We start from the raw sequence: 21,105 nt of genomic DNA, 5'->3' as shown, positions 1-21,105 counted from the left end.
TCCATTATGAGGGGTTTTCACCATCCCTGTGCTGAGTTCCCGGGTCTGTACACCTGCTGTGCCCATTATGAGGGGTTCCCACCATCCCTGTGCTGAGTTCCCGGGTCTGTAAACCTGTTGTATCCATTATGAGGGGTTTCCACCATCCCTGTGCTGAGTTCCTGGGTCTGCACACCCGCTGTACCCATTATGAGGGGTTCCCACCATCCCCGATTGGAATGTAATTTATCATATACTATGGAGAAGGTAATAAGAGAAGTGTATAACAGACTGGCAGTACAGGGGGGTGGATAAAACAAGAGGCCCCCCCCCCCAATCCTGCTGCATTGTGACATGCTCTTCTCTCCCTATAAATAGAACTGGCACAACAATACCCCAATCTCTGGATAGTTCAATTAATGCACAACGCCGACATGGCTTCATTATCAGGGAAAACAAACGCGCCCGTCACTTCGCCGATGAGAACGCCGCACAGCTCCCGTGAACTCATCTCCTGCAGAGAAGACCGCGAAAGAGGAAAATGGCCGCCCCCCCTCCTCCGAGACGCCGTACTCCCTGACACTGCGCAACCGCCAAACACACTATTTAAAAATAAAAAATGATAAGTAGACTCCTACACAACAAAACGCACATTTTGATGTTTTTGTAGATTGCCAAATTTTTTTTACAAGACTTTGAAATGAATTTTTGCTGAAGTATGGGCCCAGCCACACCATATGCTTGGGGCTGCATTGCTCAATGCACAGACAAAGCCTCATGGCCTAATAGTTCGGTAGAACATGCAGCATTTTCAGAGTACTTGCACATGGTACTGATGTCTGAACAGAAGTATTACCAGCCGAAACTTTCACTTTGCATGTCTTTGTATCAGGGCCGGGACAAAGGGGTGGGCAGGAGGGTTTCCACATGTTGGAACCCCCTCCCACGACTCGTGAGCTGATGCATGGTGGCGTAAGGGGAAGGGGTGGAAGAAGCACAAATCCACACAATGGAGGAAGCAAAAGCAAGGAGAACCTTGCATTATAGACACTCAGGTACAGCTTCCTCTCCAGCAAGGAGAACCATGATCCGCACATCACCAAATCTCAAGGCACAGACAAAGCCTTATGGCCTAATAGTTCGGTAGAACATGCGGCATTTTCAGAGTACTTGCACATGGTACTGATGTCTGAACAGAAGTATTACCAGCCGAAACTTTCACTTTGCGTGTCTTTGCATCAGGGCCGGGACAAAGGGGTGGGTAGGAGGGCTTCCTCATGTTAGAACCCCCTCCCACGACTAGTGAACTGATGCATGGTGGCGTAAGGGGAAGGGGTGGAAGAAGCACAAATCCACACAATGGAGGAAGCAAAAGCAAGGAGAACCTTGCATTATAGACACTCAGGTACAGCTTCCTCTCCAGCAAGGAGAACCATGATCCGCACATCACCAAATCTCAAAGCACAGACAAAGCCTTATGGCCTAATAGTTCGGTAGAACATGCAGCATTTTCAGAGTACTTGCACATGGTACTGATGTCTGAACAGAAGTATTACCAGCCGAAACTTTCACTTTGCGTTTCTTTGCATCAGGGCCGGGACAAAGGGGTGGGTAGGAGGGCTTCCTCATGTTAGAACCCCCTCCCACGACTAGTGAACTGATGCATGGTGGCGTAAGGGGAAGGGGTGGAAGAAGCACAAATCCACACAATGTATGAAGCAAAAGCAAGGAGGACCTTGCATTATAGACACTCAGGTACAGCTTCCTCTCCAGCAAGGAGAACCATGATCCGCACATCACCAAATCTCAAGGCACAGACAAAGCCTTATGGCCTAATAGTTCGGTAGAACATGCGGCATTTTCAGAGTACTTGCACATGGTACTGATGTCTGAACAGAAGTATTACCAGCCGAAACTTTCACTTTGCGTGTCTTTGTATCAGGACTGGGACAAAGGGGTGGGCAGGAGGGCTTCCTCATGTTGGAACCCCCTCCCACGACTAGTGAACTGATGCATGGTGGGGTAAGGGGAAGGGGTGGAAGAAGCACAAATCCATACAATGGATGAAGCAAAAGCAAGGAGGACCTTGCATTATAGACACTCAGGTACAGCTTCCTCTCCAGCAAGGAGAACAGTGAGTAGAACAGACGTGACATCACCAAATCTCCTTAGGTTCCTCAGTGAGTATAACAAGCATGCTTTACTGCATATACAGACTGATTGTACTGTTGTGGGTTTAGGTACAGCTTCCTCTCCAGCAAGAAGAACAGTGAGTAGCACAGAAGTGACATCACCAAATCTCCTTAGGTTCCTCAGTCAGTGTAACAAGCATGCTTTACTGCATATACAGGGTAATTGTACTGTTGTGCGTTTAGGTACAGCTTCCTCTCCAGCAAGGAGAACAGTGAGTAGCACAGAAGTGACATCACCAAATCTCCTTAGGTTCCTCAGTGAGTATAACAAGCATGCTTTACTGCATATACAGACTGATTGTACTGTTGTGGGTTTAGGTACAGCTTCCTCTCCAACAAGGAGAACAGTGAGTAGCACAGAAGTGACATCACCAAATCTCCTTAGGTTCCTCAGTGAGTGTAACAAGCATGCTTTACTGCATATACAGACTGATTGTACTGTTGGAGTTTAAGTACAGCTTCCTCTCCAGCAAGGAGAACACTGATCTGCACATCAGCAAATCTCACTGCAAATCTCTTGAGACTAGCAGTCAGAAGCAGCAGTGCCTTAGATCTCACATTGCAAACATACAGATCAGGATTGTCTAGGGACACCTACATACGAAGAAGGTACTGCTATTTTTCAGGTGGAATTCCAAACAAACGTATATTTTTCAGGATAATGATTAGAGACAATTTTTCCTTTTGAAATTAAAGTGATACTAAACCCCGGAGTAGTAGTAACACTTTAAGTTCCACTTTAAAAGGCCAAGGATAATCATTTTACGTGGTTTCAGCGTGTGTAATGCCTTTGAGGAAGGTACCATGCAATGTTTTCAATTTAGAATTGGATCATATGTATCAAATGATGCTTTTCCCATACAGCGTGCTACACTGTGTTTTCCTAAGGGCTCTTCTATACCACCCCATGTGTCACACTAACCCACTGCATGTATGTGTATTGTGGCGGATTGACACTCATCACCCCAATGCACACCTGTTGTACGGGGGTGTTGGATGTTACACGTCACGGTTAGCTGCGACTACACAAACCACCTGTGGCAGTGTTTCAGCTTGTCCCAGTCCCTGGATAGCCGGAAGCAGGATTTACAGAGCAGAGAGATGGATAATGAGAAAACCGCGCAAGGAGAACTCTCTGCCTCTGGTAAAGAAAAATGATGCAATGGGAGAGGAAATAACGGGAGGAAATTGGGCGTGAAATCCCCGTCAATATGCAATCGATTTGGTGAGAAAGACAATTATTCTCATGTGAAGTACAATGGATGAATGTTCTGTTATACGACAGAGCGGAGAAAGGTTCCAGAGGTTCATCTATTACCCTTCCCACCACAGGATACAATGAGAGGGGGTGACCAGGCAAGGGGGGCAAAAGCCTTCCACCAGAAGCAATGTCACCCCCTTCATCACATATCCACACCCCTTCCCCATGGAAGATGGTAGCTGAGCATGCCTACAAGCAGGGGCGGACTGACCATTCCGGCACTCGGGCACTACCCGAGGTCCTGGGGTCGGTAGGGGACCCCATGAGATGCCCCTGGTACCTTTCATAGGCTGTTTTGGTTGTGTTTTGAGTGTGGCCGAGGACACAGGGGCCCCATGATCCACTACTGCCCGAGGGCCCCATGAGTCCGCCCCTGCCTACAAGTGTCTTCACCTCCTGGCTGCCCAGAAGCCACCACCCCAGGCAGACTCTAAACCAGTGTGTTCAACCTTCTTGATATAAGGGGGCCTCAAATCATCAAAGGGCCGCACATAAATGTGAGTATTCAGTGTCAGAGACATCAGACGCACAATGGGATATCGTCACAGACTATAGGAATGACACAAGAGATAGTCAGAGATTGGACAGAACACAACAGATGGGTCAAAGACTGTGGGCATGATTTAAGAGATGGTCAGTGACTGGGAGAGTCATACAACAGATTGTCAGAGACTGCGAACATGATACAAAAGACGGTTGGAGACTGCAGACATGAAAAAAAGAGATAGAGACTTTGGGCATTCTACAAGAGATGGTCAGAGACTACAGACATGATGCAAGAGATGGTCAGAGACTGCGGGCTTGATGCAAGAGATGGTCAGAGACTGCGGGCATGATGCAAGAGATGGTCAGAGACTGCGGGCATGATGCAAGAGATGGTCAGAGACTGCAGACATGATGCAAGAGATGGTCAGAGACTGCGGGCATTATACAAGAGATGGTCAGAGACTGCAGACATGATGCAAGAGATGGTCAGAGACTGCGGGCATGATGCAAGAGATGGTCAGAGACTGCGGGCATGATGCAAGAGATGGTCAGAGACTGCGGGCATGATGCAAGAGATGGTCAGAGACTGCGGGCATGATGCAAGAGATGGTCAGAGACTGCGGGCATGATGCAAGAGATGGTCAGAGACTGCAGACATGATGCAAGAGATGGTCAGAGACTGCGGGCATTATACAAGAGATGGTCAGAGACTGCGGGCATTATACAAGAGATGGTCAGAGACTGCGGGCATTATACAAGAGATGGTCAGAGACTGCGGGCATTATACATGAGATAGTCAGAGACTGCAGACATGATAAAAGAGATGGACATAGACTTTGGGCATTATACAAGAGATAGAGACTTCAACATCATACAAGATATAATCAGAGATTACGGACACAATGCAAGAGATGGTCAGAGACTACTGACATGCTATAAGAGATGGTCATAAACTACTGACATGATACAAGAGATGGTCAGAGATTACGGACATGCTACAAGAAATGGTCAGAGACTGCAGACATGATACAAAAGATGGTCAGAGACTGCGGGCATTATACAAGAGATGGTCAGAAACTGCAGACATGATAAAAGAGATGGACATAGACTTCGGGCATTATACAAGAGATAGTCAGAGACTTCAACATACAAGATATAAACAGAGATTACGGACACGATGCAAGAGATGGTCAGAGATTACAGACATGCTACAAGAGATGGTCAGAGATTACAGACATGCTACAAGAGATGGTCAGAGATTACAGACATGCTACAAGAGATGGTAAGAGACTACGGACATGCTACAAGAGATGGTAAGAGACTACGGACATGATGCAAGAGATGGTCAAAGACTACGGACATGATGCAAGTGATGGTCAGAGACTACAGACATGATGCAAGAGATGGTCAGAGAATACTGACATGATACAAGAGATGGTCAGAGAATACTGGCATGATACAAGAGATGGTCAGAAACTACTGACATGATACAAGAGATGGTCAGAGAATACTGGCATGATACAAGAGATGGTCAGAGAATACTGACATGATACAAGAGATGGTCAGAAACTACTGACATGATACAAGAGATGGTCAGAAACTACTGACATGATACAAGAGATGGTCAGAGAATACTGGCATGATACAAGAGATGGTCAGAGAATACTGACATGATACAAGAGATGGTCATAGATTACTGGCATGCTACAAGAGATGGTCAGAGATTACTGGCATGCTACAAGAGATGGTCAGAGACTATTGACATGCAATAAAAGATGGTCAGAGACTACAGACATGATGCAAGAGTTGGTCAGAGACTGCAAGCATGATGCAAGAGATGGCCAAAGACTGCAGGCATGATGAAAGAGATGGTCAGAGACTACTGACATGCTACAAGAGATGGTCAGAGACTATGGACATGATACAAAAGATGGTCAGAGACTATGGACATAATACAAGATCTGATCAAAGACTATGGACATAATACAAGATATGATCAGAGACTATGGACATGATGGAAGAGATGGTCAGAGACTATGGACATGATGGAAGAGATGGTCAGAGACTATGGACATGATGGAAGAGATGGTCAGAGACTATGAACATGATACAAGAGATGGTCAGAGACTACAGACGTGATAAAAACGCTGGTGAGAGACTACGGACATGCTACAAGCGATGGTCAGAGACTATGGACATAATTTAGGTCGACTGTCAGAGACTGTGAATGTGATATGAGTTTTTAAAGACTGGGAACATGCTTCAAGAGAGTCCTAGACAGGAGACACATTACTAGACATGACTGCCAAAAAAGGGCGAATAAGAAACACAGACTAGTGTCTGCAAGGGCCCTAAGGACGGCACAAAAAGTGCCAAAGGGCCGCATGCGGGACTCTAAACTGTTCCTACATGGACTTACATGAAAAATTTAAAGCAGAACTTCAGACAGTGTTTTTTACTTATGGGTGGAGTAGTGATGGGGTTAGAACCTCTGTCAGGTTTTAGTGTCTGCAGTCCAATCTATCCAGCAACAAACCCTCTCCCGCCCTCATTGAAGAAATGGCCAGCGCACCAAAAAACGAACCTCAAAATCTAAAAAAAAAAAAAAAGAATGCATTGAAATTCCCAAGCAGAATGTGCTCCAAAAAGTGCAAACGTTTGCATGTGTTCCCCAATTTTTTTTTTTTCTTAATTTTTGAGGTTCATTTTTGCTGTGCTGGACATTTCCTCAGCAAGGTTTTAATTGCTGTCGGTGTCCCCGCAGGGAAGATTCTCCTCCTCCTCTTGTCCGGGTGACCACTGCATCTGGGACAGCAAGTGAAGACATTTTATAGCAACAGATTAGAGGGGGATGGGGTTATCTGTACTGGTACCAACCCTCAAAAAGTGGGATTTTCCCCTCATTCTGGGGAGATGTCCTCTCCCTGTCCGGTCATTCTTCTGGAACAAAAATAAAAGGAGAAGTTGGGTCAAAGCTCTTTTTGGCCTTACTTTTCCTATGGGTCACAGTAGTGCACTCCTGTACCTGTATTGGAGTGGTCCCAGGAGCTGGTTGGGGTTTTTTTTTTCCTGGGTGCCATCTTGGGGGTGCTTTATTTGGGAGGGTCCCTCTTGTGGGGGGTTGTATGGCTGGGAGTGGTTTCTGTACCTTCGATGCAATGTGTTTTTACCTTTTACTTTGTAGGATTTATAAACAATAGTTTGAGGGAAGCCTTACGGGTGTGTAGCCTATTTTCCTTTTCCTGTATTAGGCAACACCCTACCAGGTACATCTGGTGGCACCTCCCCATATCTTCCAATTTCGGTGGACTCCCTGGCCTCTTTCTTTTATTTTGCATTAAAGTCAGCTGATGTCACTCAGCCATTCCAGACTCTGGAGGGATCCCGACTTTAATGTCGGGATCCACCCAGATTTCTGACTAACATCTTGCTCGGCCTATCAGCATGTTGCTAAAAGCCCGAGCCACCCCCCTCCCCAACCCAGTGCTTCAATGAGTGCTGGAGGGGTGCAGCAGAGAGCCGGTGTCTGACAGTCACCACTCTCTTCTCACTAAAGACAGGGAACTGAGCGATCAAGCAACCAGATGGAAAATCTTTCTTGGAGTCCATTGAGGAACATATTCATGAACTGTGGCCTACACCGACGCCTACCAAAGGATTGGATACTGGGCCAAAAACACTAGAGACCAGTCCCTAGGGGCCACAACTCTTCCTTTTTAGTTTTGAATATGGAAGGATTAGAACCCCTGTGAGGTTCTTACTGCTGTCTGGGTCCCCCCACTGGGGAAAAAAATCACCTTCTAGTAGTCCTGGTCAGCCGCACAGAAAGTGTTTAGAAATTCAAGATTTTACTGTTTTTACCAGAACAGGAGGTGAAAGAAACGTCTATCGGCAATAGTTCGAATGACAACTTAGGACTTTTTCACACGGGTGTTCCGTACGTCCGTGTTTCATCTGTTCGTTTACGGATGAAAAATGGACACCCATGTATTTCTCTGGACTAGCAGATGTAAACAGATGATCATCTGTTTACAACCGTTAATGTCCGCATCCTTTAACATCTGTTTTTTTTGAACGGAAGAAACCCCTATTTTTTCTTCTGTAAAAAAAAAATGGAACGGATGAAAAACGGATGTAAATGGTCAAAAAAACGGAGGTAAATGGATGAAAAACATTTAAATGACCGAAAACGGATGTAGATGGACATACGGTCCATTTTTGCATTGGTAAAGGATGTAAAAAAAAAATGGATGTAAACTGATGAAAAACAGATGTAAACTGATGAAAAATGGATGGAAAATGGATGTAAACTGAAGAAAAACAGATGTAAACTAATGGAAAACAGATGTAAACTGATGAAAAATGGATGAAAAACACATGGAAAATAGATGTAAACTAATGGAAAACGGATGTAAACTGATGTAAAATGGATGGAAAATGGATGTAAAACTGAAGAAAAACGGATGAAAAACGGATGGAAAACGGAAGAAAAACAGATGGAAAACGGAAGAAAAACAGATGGAAAACGGAAGAAAAACAGATGGAAAACGGAAGAAAAACAGATGGAAAACGGAAGAAAAACAGATGGAAAACGGAAGAAAAACGGAAGAAAAACAGATGGAAAACGGATGGAAAACGGATGGAAAACTGATTGAAAACAGATTAAAACCGAAGAAAAACGGATGTAAACCGATGAAAAATGGATGGAAAACAGACGTAAACTGATGTAAAACGGATGTAAAACGAAAGAAAAACAGATGTAAACTGAAGAAAAACTGATGGAAAACAAATGTAAACTGATGAAAAATGGATAGAAAACAGATTGAAAACAGATGAAAAACAAATGTAAACTGATGGAAAACGGGTGTAAAACGGAAGAAAAACGGATGTAAACTGAAGAAAAACGGATGTAAACTGAAGAAAAACAGATGTAAACTGATGGAAAACAGATGTAAACTGATGGAAAACAGATGTAAACTGATTAAAAATGGATGGAAAACTGATGAAAAACAGATGTAAACTGATGGAAAACTGATTGAAAACGGATGAAAACTGAAGAAAAACGGATGTAAACTGAAGAAAAACGGATGTAAATTGATGAAAAATGGATGGAACACAGATGGAAAATAGATGTAAACTGATGGAAAACAGATGTAAACTGATGGAAAACGGGTGTAAAACGGAAGAAAAACGGATGTAAACTGAAGAAAAACAGATGGAAACTGATGGAAAACAGATGTAAACTGATGGAAAACAGATGTAAACTGATGGAAAACAGATGTAAACTGATGAAAAATGGATGGAAAACAGATGGAAAATAGATGTAAACTGATGGAAAACAGATGTAAACTGATGAAAAATGGATGGAAAACAGATGGAAAATAAAAGTAAACTGATGGAAAATATGTAAACTGATGGAAAATAGGTGTAAAACAGAAGAAAAACGGATGTAAAACAGAAGAAAAAAACAGATGAAAAACGGATGAAAACTGAAGAAAAATGGATGTAAACAAATGAAAGACAGATGTGAACTGATATGTTTTTTCTTGGATGTAGATGGACATATGGTCCGTTTTTGCATTGGTAAAGAATGTAAAAAAAATGGATGTAAACTGATGAAAAACAAATGTAAACTGATGGAAAACTGATTGAAAACTGATTGAAAACGGATGAAAATTGAAGAAAAACGGATGTAAACTGAAGAAAAACGGATGTAAACTGATGAAAAACAGATGTAAACAGATGAAAAATGGATGGAAAATAGATGTAAACTGATGGAAAACGGATGTAAACTGATGGAAAACGGAAGAAAAAACAGATGGAAAACGGAAGAAAAAACAGATGGAAAACGGAAGAAAAAACAGATGGAAAACGGATGTAAACTGATTGAAAACGGATGTAAACTGATTGAAAACGGATGTAAACTGATTGAAAACAAATGAAAACTGAAAAAAAACGGATTTAAACAAATGAAAGACAGATGTGAACTGATCTGTTTTTTCTTTGAAAAATGTGACTGAACTAATGAAAAAAACATAAATCCTGTGTGAAAAGACCCTTATGCCCCTTTCACATAGGCGCTCCGTCTATCCGTTTACGGATGAAAAACTGACACCCATGTATTTCTATGGACGCATCCGTTAATATCTGTTTTTTTAAACGGAAGAAAACCCTATTTTTTCTGTAAAAAAAAAAATGTAGCGGATAAAAAACGTATGTAAATGTCCAAAAAAAAAAAAAGAGGTAAACAGATGAAAAAGTTGTGGTGTGGTAAAAACTGGGCTTAAAGTGTTACTAAACCCACTACAGTGAAATCAGCCTGTATATGCAGTAAAGCATGCTTGTTATACTCACTGTGGAACCTATGGGGTTAATCCTCTGCATTGTGTAAAAAGGCTGTTTGATCTTGTCTTCTCTGATCCTCCCCTTCTTCAATTGTCCACAATCCATCTTCCATAGTACAGAGCAGCAGTGACAAGTCTGAACTGATCACTTTGGTGTGAAATGCTAGAGAGGGTTTTTTTTTCTTTTGGAGAGTGCATATGATCAGCACAGGGCCGATCAGCACTGTCCAAACAGAGGTCAGGGGTTCTGCATCCTCCTAGAGCAGAATGAAAACTCCTCCTACAAGCTTTACCAGTGCTCTGCTGGACACTGACAGAAGTCACAGGACTGCTATATAATGCTGAAGAGAAAAGGTATGTAGCAGTTTATAGTTACAAAAATAATTGCATTTCCATGTTCTGTGTACTGTGGTAGACCAAATATAGTGAACGCGGGGTCCGGGGAGAGCAAATATAGTGAACGCGGGGTCCGGGGAGAGCGGATATAGTGAACGCGGGGTCCGGGGAGAGCGGATATAGTGAACGCGGGGTCCGGGGAGAGCGGATATAGTGAACGCGGGGTCCGGGGAGAGCGGATATAGTGAACGCGGGGTCCGGGGAGAGCGGATATAGTGAACGCGGGGTCCGGGGAGAGCGGATATAGTGAACGCGGGGTCCGGGGAGAGCGGATATAGTGAACGCGGGGTCCGGGGAGAGCGGATATAGTGAACGCGGGGTCCGGGGAGAGCGGATATAGTGAACGCGGGGTCCGGGGAGAGCGGATATAGTGAACGCGGGGTCCGGGGAGAGCGGATATAGTGAACGCGGGGTCCGGGGAGAGCGGATATAGTGAACGCGGGGTCCGGGGAGAGCGGATATAGTGAACGCGGGGTCCGGGGAGAGCGGATATAGTGAACGCGGGGTCCGGGGAGAGCGGATATAGTGAACGCGGGGTCCGGGGAGAGCGGATATAGTGAACGCGGGGTCCGGGGAGAGCGGATATAGTGAACGCGGGGTCCGGGGAGAGCGGATATAGTGAACGCGGGGTCCGGGGAGAGCGGATATAGTGAACGCGGGGTCCGGGGAGAGCGGATATAGTGAACGCGGGGTCCGGGGAGAGCGGATATAGTGAACGCGGGGTCCGGGGAGAGCGGATATAGTGAACGCGGGGTCCGGGGAGAGCGGATATAGTGAACGCGGGGTCCGGGGAGAGCGGATATAGTGAACGCGGGGTCCGGGGAGAGCGGATATAGTGAACGCGGGGTCCGGGGAGAGCGGATATAGTGAACGCGGGGTCCGGGGAGAGCGGATATAGTGAACGCGGGGTCCGGGGAGACCGGATATAGTGAACGCGGGGTCCGGGGAGAGCGGATATAGTGAACGCGGGGTCCGGGGAGACCGGATATAGTGAACGCGGGGTCCGGGGAGAGCGGATATAGTGAACGCGGGGTCCGGGGAGAGCGGATATAGTGAACGCGGGGTCCGGGGAGACCGGATATAGTGAACGCGGGGTCCGGGGAGACCGGATATAGTGAACGCGGGGTCCGGGGAGACCGGATATAGTGAACGCGGGGTCCGGGGAGACCGGATATAGTGAACGCGGGGTCCGGGGAGAGCGGATATAGTGAACGCGGGGTCCGGGGAGACCGGATATAGTGAACGCGGGGTCCGGGGAGAGCGGATATAGTGAACGCGGGGTCCGGGGAGAGCGGATATAGTGAACGCGGGGTCCGGGGAGACCGGATATAGTGAACGCGGGGTCCGGGGAGAGCGGATATAGTGAACGCGGGGTCCGGGGAGAGCGGATATAGTGAACGCGGGGTCCGGGGAGAGCGGATATAGTGAACGCGGGGTCCGGGGAGAGCGGATATAGTGAACGCGGGGTCCGGGGAGAGCGGATATAGTGAACGCGGGGTCCGGGGAGAGCGGATATAGTGAACGCGGGGTCCGGGGAGAGCGGATATAGTGAACGCGGGGTCCGGGGAGAGCGGATATAGTGAACGCGGGGTCCGGGGAGAGCGGATATAGTGAACGCGGGGTCCGGGGAGAGCGGATATAGTGAACGCGGGGTCCGGGGAGAGCGGATATAGTGAACGCGGGGTCCGGGGAGAGCGGATATAGTGAACGCGGGGTCCGGGGAGAGCGGATATAGTGAACGCGGGGTCCGGGGAGAGCGGATATAGTGAACGCGGGGTCCGGGGAGAGCGGATATAGTGAACGCGGGGTCCGGGGAGAGCGGATATAGTGAACGCGGGGTCCGGGGAGAGCGGATATAGTGAACGCGGGGTCCGGGGAGAGCGGATATAGTGAACGCGGGGTCCGGGGAGAGCGGATATAGTGAACGCGGGGTCCGGGGAGAGCGGATATAGTGAACGCGGGGTCCGGGGAGAGCGGATATAGTGAACGCGGGGTCCGGGGAGAGCGGATATAGTGAACGCGGGGTCCGGGGAGAGCGGATATAGTGAACGCGGGGTCCGGGGAGAGCGGATATAGTGAACGCGGGGTCCGGGGAGAGCGGATATAGTGAACGCGGGGTCCGGGGAGAGCGGATATAGTGAACGCGGGGTCCGGGGAGAGCGGATATAGTGAACGCGGGGTCCGGGGAGAGCGGATATAGTGAACGCGGGGTCCGGGGAGAGCGGATATAGTGAACGCGGGGTCCGGGGAGAGCGGATATAGTGAACGCGGGGTCCGGGGAGAGCGGATATAGTGAACGCGGGGTCCGGGGAGAGCGGATATAGTGAACGCGGGGTCCGGGGAGAGCGGATATAGTGAACGCGGGGTCCGGGGAGACCGGATATAGTGAACGCGGGGTCCGGGGAGACCGGATATAGTGAACGCGGGGTCCGGGGAGAGCGGATATAGTGAACGCGGGGTCCGGGGAGAGCGGATATAGTGAACGCGGGGTCCGGGGAGAGCGGATATAGTGAACGCGGGGTCCGGGGAGAGCGGATATAGTGAACGCGGGGTCCGGGGAGAGCGGATATAGTGAACGCGGGGTCCGGGGAGAGCGGATATAGTGAACGCGGGGTCCGGGGAGAGCGGATATAGTGAACGCGGGGTCCGGGGAGAGCGGATATAGTGAACGCGGGGTCCGGGGAGAGCGGATATAGTGAACGCGGGGTCCGGGGAGAGCGGATATAGTGAACGCGGGGTCCGGGGAGAGCGGATATAGTGAACGCGGGGTCCGGGGAGAGCGGATATAGTGAACGCGGGGTCCGGGGAGAGCGGATATAGTGAACGCGGGGTCCGGGGAGAGCGGATATAGTGAACGCGGGGTCCGGGGAGAGCGGATATAGTGAACGCGGGGTCCGGGGAGAGCGGATATAGTGAACGCGGGGTCCGGGGAGAGCGGATATAGTGAACGCGGGGTCCGGGGAGAGCGGATATAGTGAACGCGGGGTCCGGGGAGAGCGGATATAGTGAACGCGGGGTCCGGGGAGACCGGATATAGTGAACGCGGGGTCCGGGGAGAGCGGATATAGTGAACGCGGGGTCCGGGGAGAGCGGATATAGTGAACGCGGGGTCCGGGGAGAGCGGATATAGTGAACGCGGGGTCCGGGGAGAGCGGATATAGTGAACGCGGGGTCCGGGGAGAGCGGATATAGTGAACGCGGGGTCCGGGGAGAGCGGATATAGTGAACGCGGGGTCCGGGGAGAGCGGATATAGTGAACGCGGGATCCGGGGAGAGCGGATATAGTGAACGCGGGGTCCGGGGAGAGCGGATATAGTGAACGCGGGGTCCGGGGAGAGCGGATATAGTGAACGCGGGGTCCGGGGAGAGCGGATATAGTGAACGCGGGGTCCGGGGAGAGCGGATATAGTGAACGCGGGGTCCCGGGAAGAGCGGATATAGTGAACGCGGGGTCCGGGGAGAGCGGATATAGTGAACGCGGGGTCCGGGGAGAGCGGATATAGTGAACGCGGGGTCCGGGGAGAGCGGATATAGTGAACGCGGGGTCCGGGGAGAGCGGATATAGTGAACGCGGGGTCCGGGGAGAGCGGATATAGTGAACGCGGGGTCCGGGGAGAGCGGATATAGTGAACGCGGGGTCCGGGGAGAGCGGATATAGTGAACGCGGGGTCCGGGGAGAGCGGATATAGTGAACGCGGGGTCCGGGGAGAGCGGATATAGTGAACGCGGGGTCCGGGGAGAGCGGATATAGTGAACGCGGGATCCGTGGAGACCGGATATAGTGAACGCGGGGTCCGGGGAGAGCGGATATAGTGAACGCGGGATCCGGGGAGAGCGGATATAGTGAACGCGGGGTCCGGGGAGAGCGGATATAGTGAACGCGGGGTCCGGGGAGAGCGGATATAGTGAACGCGGGGTCCGGGGAGAGCGGATATAGTGAACGCGGGGTCCGGGGAGAGCGGATATAGTGAACGCGGGGTCCGGGGAGAGCGGATATAGTGAACGCGGGGTCCGGGGAGAGCGGATATAGTGAACGCGGGGTCCGGGGAGACCGGATATAGTGAATGCAGGGTCCGGGGTGTAGTAACACTTTGTCTGTTTTTACCCCACCAACCATAAGTGTAAACAAGGGCTTATTCAGACATTGCGACTGGTCATGTGACTTTGGAGTTCAGTCACATGACAAGTCGAACCCCAAGTTTCCCAACGAGTACCATTCATATCTGTGCGACTTCAAGTTGCAGCCACTTGAAAGTAGTTCCTGCACTACTTTGGCCCGACTTTCATGCGACTTGAGTGCCATGTAAAACACTCCAAAGCTGCATGAAAGTCGCACCTGAATGATATACATGTGACTTGTGTGCGACTTTGAGGAGCGCGATCATCCTTGGATCACTCATCCAAAAGTCGCACTGCAAAGTCGCAATGAAAATCGCATGTTTTTAAGTCGCAGATGTGTGAATGCAGCCCAAATTCATGCTTAGGAGTACATTTCAGCAGTGTCATTTCTTATCCAATGTCTATACCCAGCATGATGAAGTCGCAGCCCCTCTGCCCCCCTCCATGTAAGGTTGGCGTCCGGGAAGCCATCTTGTACTCACACTAACTGCGATAGGTCTAGTGGTTTCTCGGGGTGATCTGGAAAGACGGGATGAGGAGGTTCTCTGCTGGGAACACAGCCGAGAGACTTGCTGATTGCATGAGTTAGCTTCTTTGCCGGCGATTTCTGCAGAGAGACGAGCAGATGGCGTTAGTAGAGCTCCTCCCACAATAAATCGTTCTGTGCCATTGTTATTACTTTCTAATGAGAACACCGAGCCAGGTCCGGGCTGCTGATCGATCCTGCATAGGGGTCAGTGCAAACACACATTATTAACCCCTTCCAGTCCGGACACTTTTACCACCTTCCTGTCCAGGCAAATTTTCAGCTTTCAGCGCTATCACACTTTGAATGACAATTGTGCGGTCATGCAACACTGTACCCATATGAATATCTTACCTTTTTTTGAGACAGACAAAGCTTTATTTTGGTGGTATTTATTCACCGCTGGGATTTTTATTTTTTTTGCTATGTAAATGAAAAAGTCCAAAAATTTTGAAAAAAAGTGTTTTTTTTTTAAATTTTGCAAATAAATATTTTATCATAAATCTTGGCCAAAATTTATTCCGTTATCTTTTTAGTGAAAAAAAAATCCAAATTAGTTTATAACCAAAAATTATAATTTTTAAACATTTTTTTTACATTTTTATATATATTTTTTTTCTTTACATACTGTCACCCTAGTGTCACCATGGTGACACTGTACAACTTGTGGGGCATAATGAAGATTTTTTTTTTTTTTTACACTGATTGCTTTTACACCCATATAGGATGTAAAAGCAATCATTTCTCTTTCTCTCTGTCTGCATTCTTGCAGCCATTGAGAAATACTGTGTGAGCTGTGATTGGTCAGAGCTTGTCACATGGTACAAGGCTGTCGTGAATAGCCTTGTACCATGTGACCTCTGTGATCATTCACAGATTTCACACGTAGTAAGCAATGATGTCACAAGTGACATCATGCTTACTACTTTGCATGTGATCACTGATTGGCCAATCAGTGATCACATGATCGGGACCTCACATAGAGGTCCCGTTCGACGATCGGTGTTTCACTGTGTCCGGAGGACACAGCGGGCACCGGATCGTGGTGCTGCGCGCTCCCGGGGAGCGCACACAAGCAGGGTGCGGGGAGGCCGTTTATAAACGGTCACCTGACCCTGCACTGCCACCGTCTGGCCGTTTATATACAACGGCCGGTCGGGAAATGCAGCTAAAAGTCGGGCAATTAGATTGGATTTTAATCTGTTCAAACCATTCTTTAAAATTAAGGTTAGGCCTTCTTTTCCCATCAGCCTGTGTTCATGTCTCCTAGATTGTAAGCTCCCAGGATCAGGCCCTCCTAACCCTCTTGTATTGAACTGTATTGTTGCTGTATTCAGGGGCATATTTACCACAAGGCAAACAAGGCATTTGCCTAGGGCGGCATTTTCTCAGGGGGGGGCAGCAGCATTTTTCAGGGGTGCAGCACTGCCCCCCCAAAAGAAGGGATGGAAGAAAGGACAGACGCAGCACGGGGACCAGGAGGGATCTGAGAGTTTGCAGGCTGCTTGATGGTGTATGCAGAGCCTGACTCTTGTTTCTGAGGATGTCCAGAGTGGTGAAGGGGGATTGTCAGTGTATGAGGGGCGTTGGTAGTGGAAGACACTCTCGGGTGGACGGGGGGGGGGGGGGGGGGGTGTTGTTGGTCAATGTCAGGCTCTTATCGTGGGGGAGGGGGGTGTTGGTCAGTGTCAGGGTCTCACCAAGGGGGCGGGAACTGATTTTCGTGTTGCTTGGGCAGCATGAAACCTAAATACACCCCTGGGTGTATTGTCTCCCGTTATATTGTACAGCGCTGAGCAAACTGTTGGCGCCATAAATCCTGTATAATATTAATAATATATAAATCCTGTATAATAATAATATATAAATCCTGTATAATAATAATAATAATATATAAATCCTGTATAATAATAATATATAAATCCCGTATAATAAAAATAATAATATATAAATCCTGTATAATAAAAATAATATATAAATCCTGTATAATATAATAATAATATATAAATCCTGTATAATATAATAATAATATATAAATCCTGTATAATAATAATAATAATATATAAATCCTGTATAATAATAATATATAAATCCTGTATAATAATAATAATATATAAATCCTGTATAATAATAATAATAATAATAATAATATATAAATCCTGTATAATATAATAATAATATATAAATCCTGTATAATAATAATATATAAATCCTGAATAATAATAATATATAAATCCTGTATAATAATAATATATAAATCCTGTATAATATAATAATAATATATAAATCCTGTATAATAATAATAATAATATATAAATCCTGTATAATAACAATAATATATAAATCCTGTATAATAATAATAATAATAATATATAAATCCTGTATAATATAATAATAATATATAAATCCTGTATAATAATAATAATAATATATAAATCCTGTATAATAACAATAATATATAAATCCTGTATAATAATAATAATAATAATATATAAATCCTGTATAATATAATAATAATATATAAATCCTGTATAATATAATAATAATATATAAATCCTGTATAATAATAATAATAATATATAAATCCTGTATAATAATAATATATAAATCCTGTATAATAATAATAATATATAAATCCTGTATAATAATAATAATATATAAATCCTATATAATAATAATATATAAATCCTGTATAATAATAATAATATATAAATCCTGTATAATAATAATAATAATATATAAATCCTGTATAATAATAATAATAATATATAAATCCTGTATAATAATAATAATATATAAATCCTATATAATAATAATATATAAATCCTGTATAATAATAATAATAATATATAAATCCTGTATAATAACAATAATATATAAATCCTGTATAATAATAATGTTTATGAGGGCCAGGATGCGATTTTTGACGGCCGGTGCGGTGCGATTTTTTCTTCATGAGCATGAGTGAGCCCCATCCCCCCCTTGGGATGTTCTTACCCTGAAAAAAGGAAAACGAATGCAGCCACCGCATCTGAGTCTCCACGCACACGGGGTGTTTTGATAACGCTGGTAATGTTAGCTGTGTAAAGTCACGTTAAAAAAACGGGAGTTTTTCAGCTTTTTTTGGTGTTTTTGTATTTGCTTTTTTGTTTTTTTTAACCAAAAAAAAATTTTTCCAAGTCCAAAAAGGCCGTTTTGCGGGGTTTTTCAGCGTTAAGAGCGTTTTTACAGCTTAAAATCTCCAATAGAAGCCCACTAGTTCTGGGTTTTTGTTCCAGCCAAAAAACGTTGATTCCAGTCTGTGTGTGTATGGACACATAGGATAACATGCTGGGGGGGTTTACTGGCTGTAGAAAAAAACGTCAAAAGCCAAAAACAGCCGCTGTAAAAACTCCCCGTGTGCATGAGGACTAATGCCTGGAAAGCTGCAATATGTTACAGTGGATATAAAAAGTCTTCACACCCCTGTTGTAATGTCAGGTTTCTGTGATGTCAAAAAATGAGACAAAGATAAATCATTTCAGAACTTTTTCCACCTGTTGAAAAAACTAAAAACATTTAGGGGGGGGGGAGTAAACATAAACTAAAATAATATGGTTGCATAAGTGTACACACCCTCTTATAACTGGGGATGTAGTTGTGCTCAGAATGACCCCCGGTTCACGTATACGTGGCCGTGCGGGCCGCGTTTTGCGCGGGAACGAGAGCCCATTCATTTGATTGGACTCCCGTGCCACGCGACACACAGGAAAGAAGTCCCTGCACCTCTTCTGAGAACGCAGCCCACAGGGGAACCTCAGTTCCCAATACAGTTACGTTTTCCAGTGTGGGCGGTGTGCCATTAGAACTAATGGCACCCGCTCGCTGGTGCGCATTTCTCTGTGTGGCTGCACGGATTGTCACGTGGATCCGCATCTGCACCACCCCCACAGATGTGAACCTAGCCTTAAACAATCACATTCACGATCATGTTAAATAGGAGTCAGTACACACCCGCCATCATTTAAAGTGCCTCTGATGAACCCCAGATAAAGTTCAGCTGTTCTAGTAGGTCTTTTCTGACATTTTCTTAGTCGCATCCTACAGCAAAGGCCATGGTCCGCAGAGAGCTTCCAATGCATCAGAGGGATCTCATTGTTAAAAGGTATCAGTCAGGAGAAGGGTCCAAAAGAATTTCCAAGGCATTAGATATCCCATGGAACACAGAGAAGACAGTCATCATCAAGTGGAGAAAATATGGCGCAACCGTGACATCACCAAGAACTGGACGTCCCTCCAAAATGGATGAAAAGACGAGAAGAAAACTGGTCTGGAAGGCTGCCAAGAGGCCTACAGCAACATGAAAGGAGCTGCAGGAATATCTGGCAAGTACTGGCTGTGTGGTCCATGTGACAACAATCTCCCGTATTCTGCATATGTCTGGGCTATGGGGTAGAGGCAAGACGGAAGCCTTCTCTTATGAAGAAAAACATCCACCCCGGCTAAATTTAGCAAAAACACATCTGAAGTCTCCCAAATGCATGTGGGAAAATGTGTTCTGGTCTGATGAAACCAAGGTTGAAGTTTTGGCCATAATTCCAAAAGATATGATTGGAGCAAAAACAACACCGCACATCACCAAAAGAACACCATACCCACCGTGAAGCATGGTGGTGGCAGCATCATGCTTTGCGGCTGTGCTTCTTCAGCTGGAACTGGGGCCTTAGTCAAGGTAGAGGGGATTATGAACAGGTCCAAATACCAGTCAATATTGGCACAAAACCTTCAGGCTTCTGCTAGAAAGCTGAACATGAAGAGGAACTTCACCTTTCAGCATGACAACGACCCAAAGCATCCATCCAAATCACCAAAGGAATGGCTTCACCAGAAGAAGAGGAAAGTTTTAGAATGGCCCAGCCAGAGCCCAGACCTGAATCCAATGGAAAATCTGTGGGGTGATCTGAAGAGGGTTGTGCACAGGAGATGTCCTCACAATCTCACAGATTTGGAGTGTTTCTGCAAAGAAGAGCGGACAAATATTGCCAAGTCCAGATGTGCCATGCTGATAGACTCCTCCCCAAAAAGACTGAGTGCTGGAATCACATCAAAAGGGGCTTCAGCAAAGGATTAGTGTAAGGGTGTGCACACTTATGCAACCAGATTATTATAGTTGTTTTATTTTTACTTCCCTCCACCTAAAAGATTTCAATTTGTTGTTCATCTGAGTTGTACAGTTTATAGGTCACATTAAAGGTGGAAAAAGTTCAAAAATTATTTATTTATCTTTGTCTCATTTTTTTACATCACAGAAACCTGACATTGTAACAGGGGCGTGTAGACTTTAAATATCCACTGGAGATAAAAATATTTATATAAAATATTATTTTTGTTCTTGGGTTTAGTTACCTTATAAGTGATGCATTGTATACTTGGAGTTTACTGCATGGTGATGAATGTGTACATTTGTGTCGTATGACTTTACTAAGCTATGCCGCAGCAATTGTTATTTTCAGCTCTGGATTGGCTGCATGTTCACACTATAGAAATGCAGTCCAGATGTGTTCCGGATGCATTTCTCCATGCGTGTTTTGATGCATTTTTGATGCTTTCCAGTGAGTTTTTAAGGGCCAGTTCACACTACATGCATTTTAGTTGCTTTTTTCGGCATCCAAAACACACAGAAAGAAGGTGATATGGTTGTCAATGCCATAGTTCACATCAGAGTTTGAAGTTCCAGTGCGTTCCCGTTGCAGAAAAAAAGTAGTACAGACTGTATTTTTTCTGCAAAGAACTGTACTGGAATGTGGAAAAACGCTTCAAAAA

General features: G+C 45.9%; 1 protein-coding gene across 6 annotated transcripts in view; it reads right to left on the bottom strand.

Annotated features, from left to right (window-relative positions):
* DTNB (dystrobrevin beta) overlaps positions 1–21,105 on the bottom strand; it is a 318,228-nt gene that overhangs the window by 142,853 nt on the left and 154,270 nt on the right. For all 6 annotated transcript variants that reach the window (XM_089659019.1, XM_089659020.1, XM_089659021.1 and 3 more), the window contains exon 9: positions 15,260–15,384. In XM_089659019.1, coding sequence (XP_089515145.1) covers positions 15,260–15,384 — 125 coding nt within the window. The remainder of the gene's footprint in view (positions 1–15,259; positions 15,385–21,105) is intronic.

Source organism: Staurois parvus, unplaced genomic scaffold (assembly GCF_062004578.1).
Source record: "Staurois parvus isolate SC_StPar_1 unplaced genomic scaffold, SC_StPar_1.0 ptg001130l, whole genome shotgun sequence".
Taxonomy (NCBI): Eukaryota; Metazoa; Chordata; class Amphibia; order Anura; family Ranidae; genus Staurois; species Staurois parvus.
This window is presented reverse-complemented; position numbering and strand designations above follow the sequence as displayed.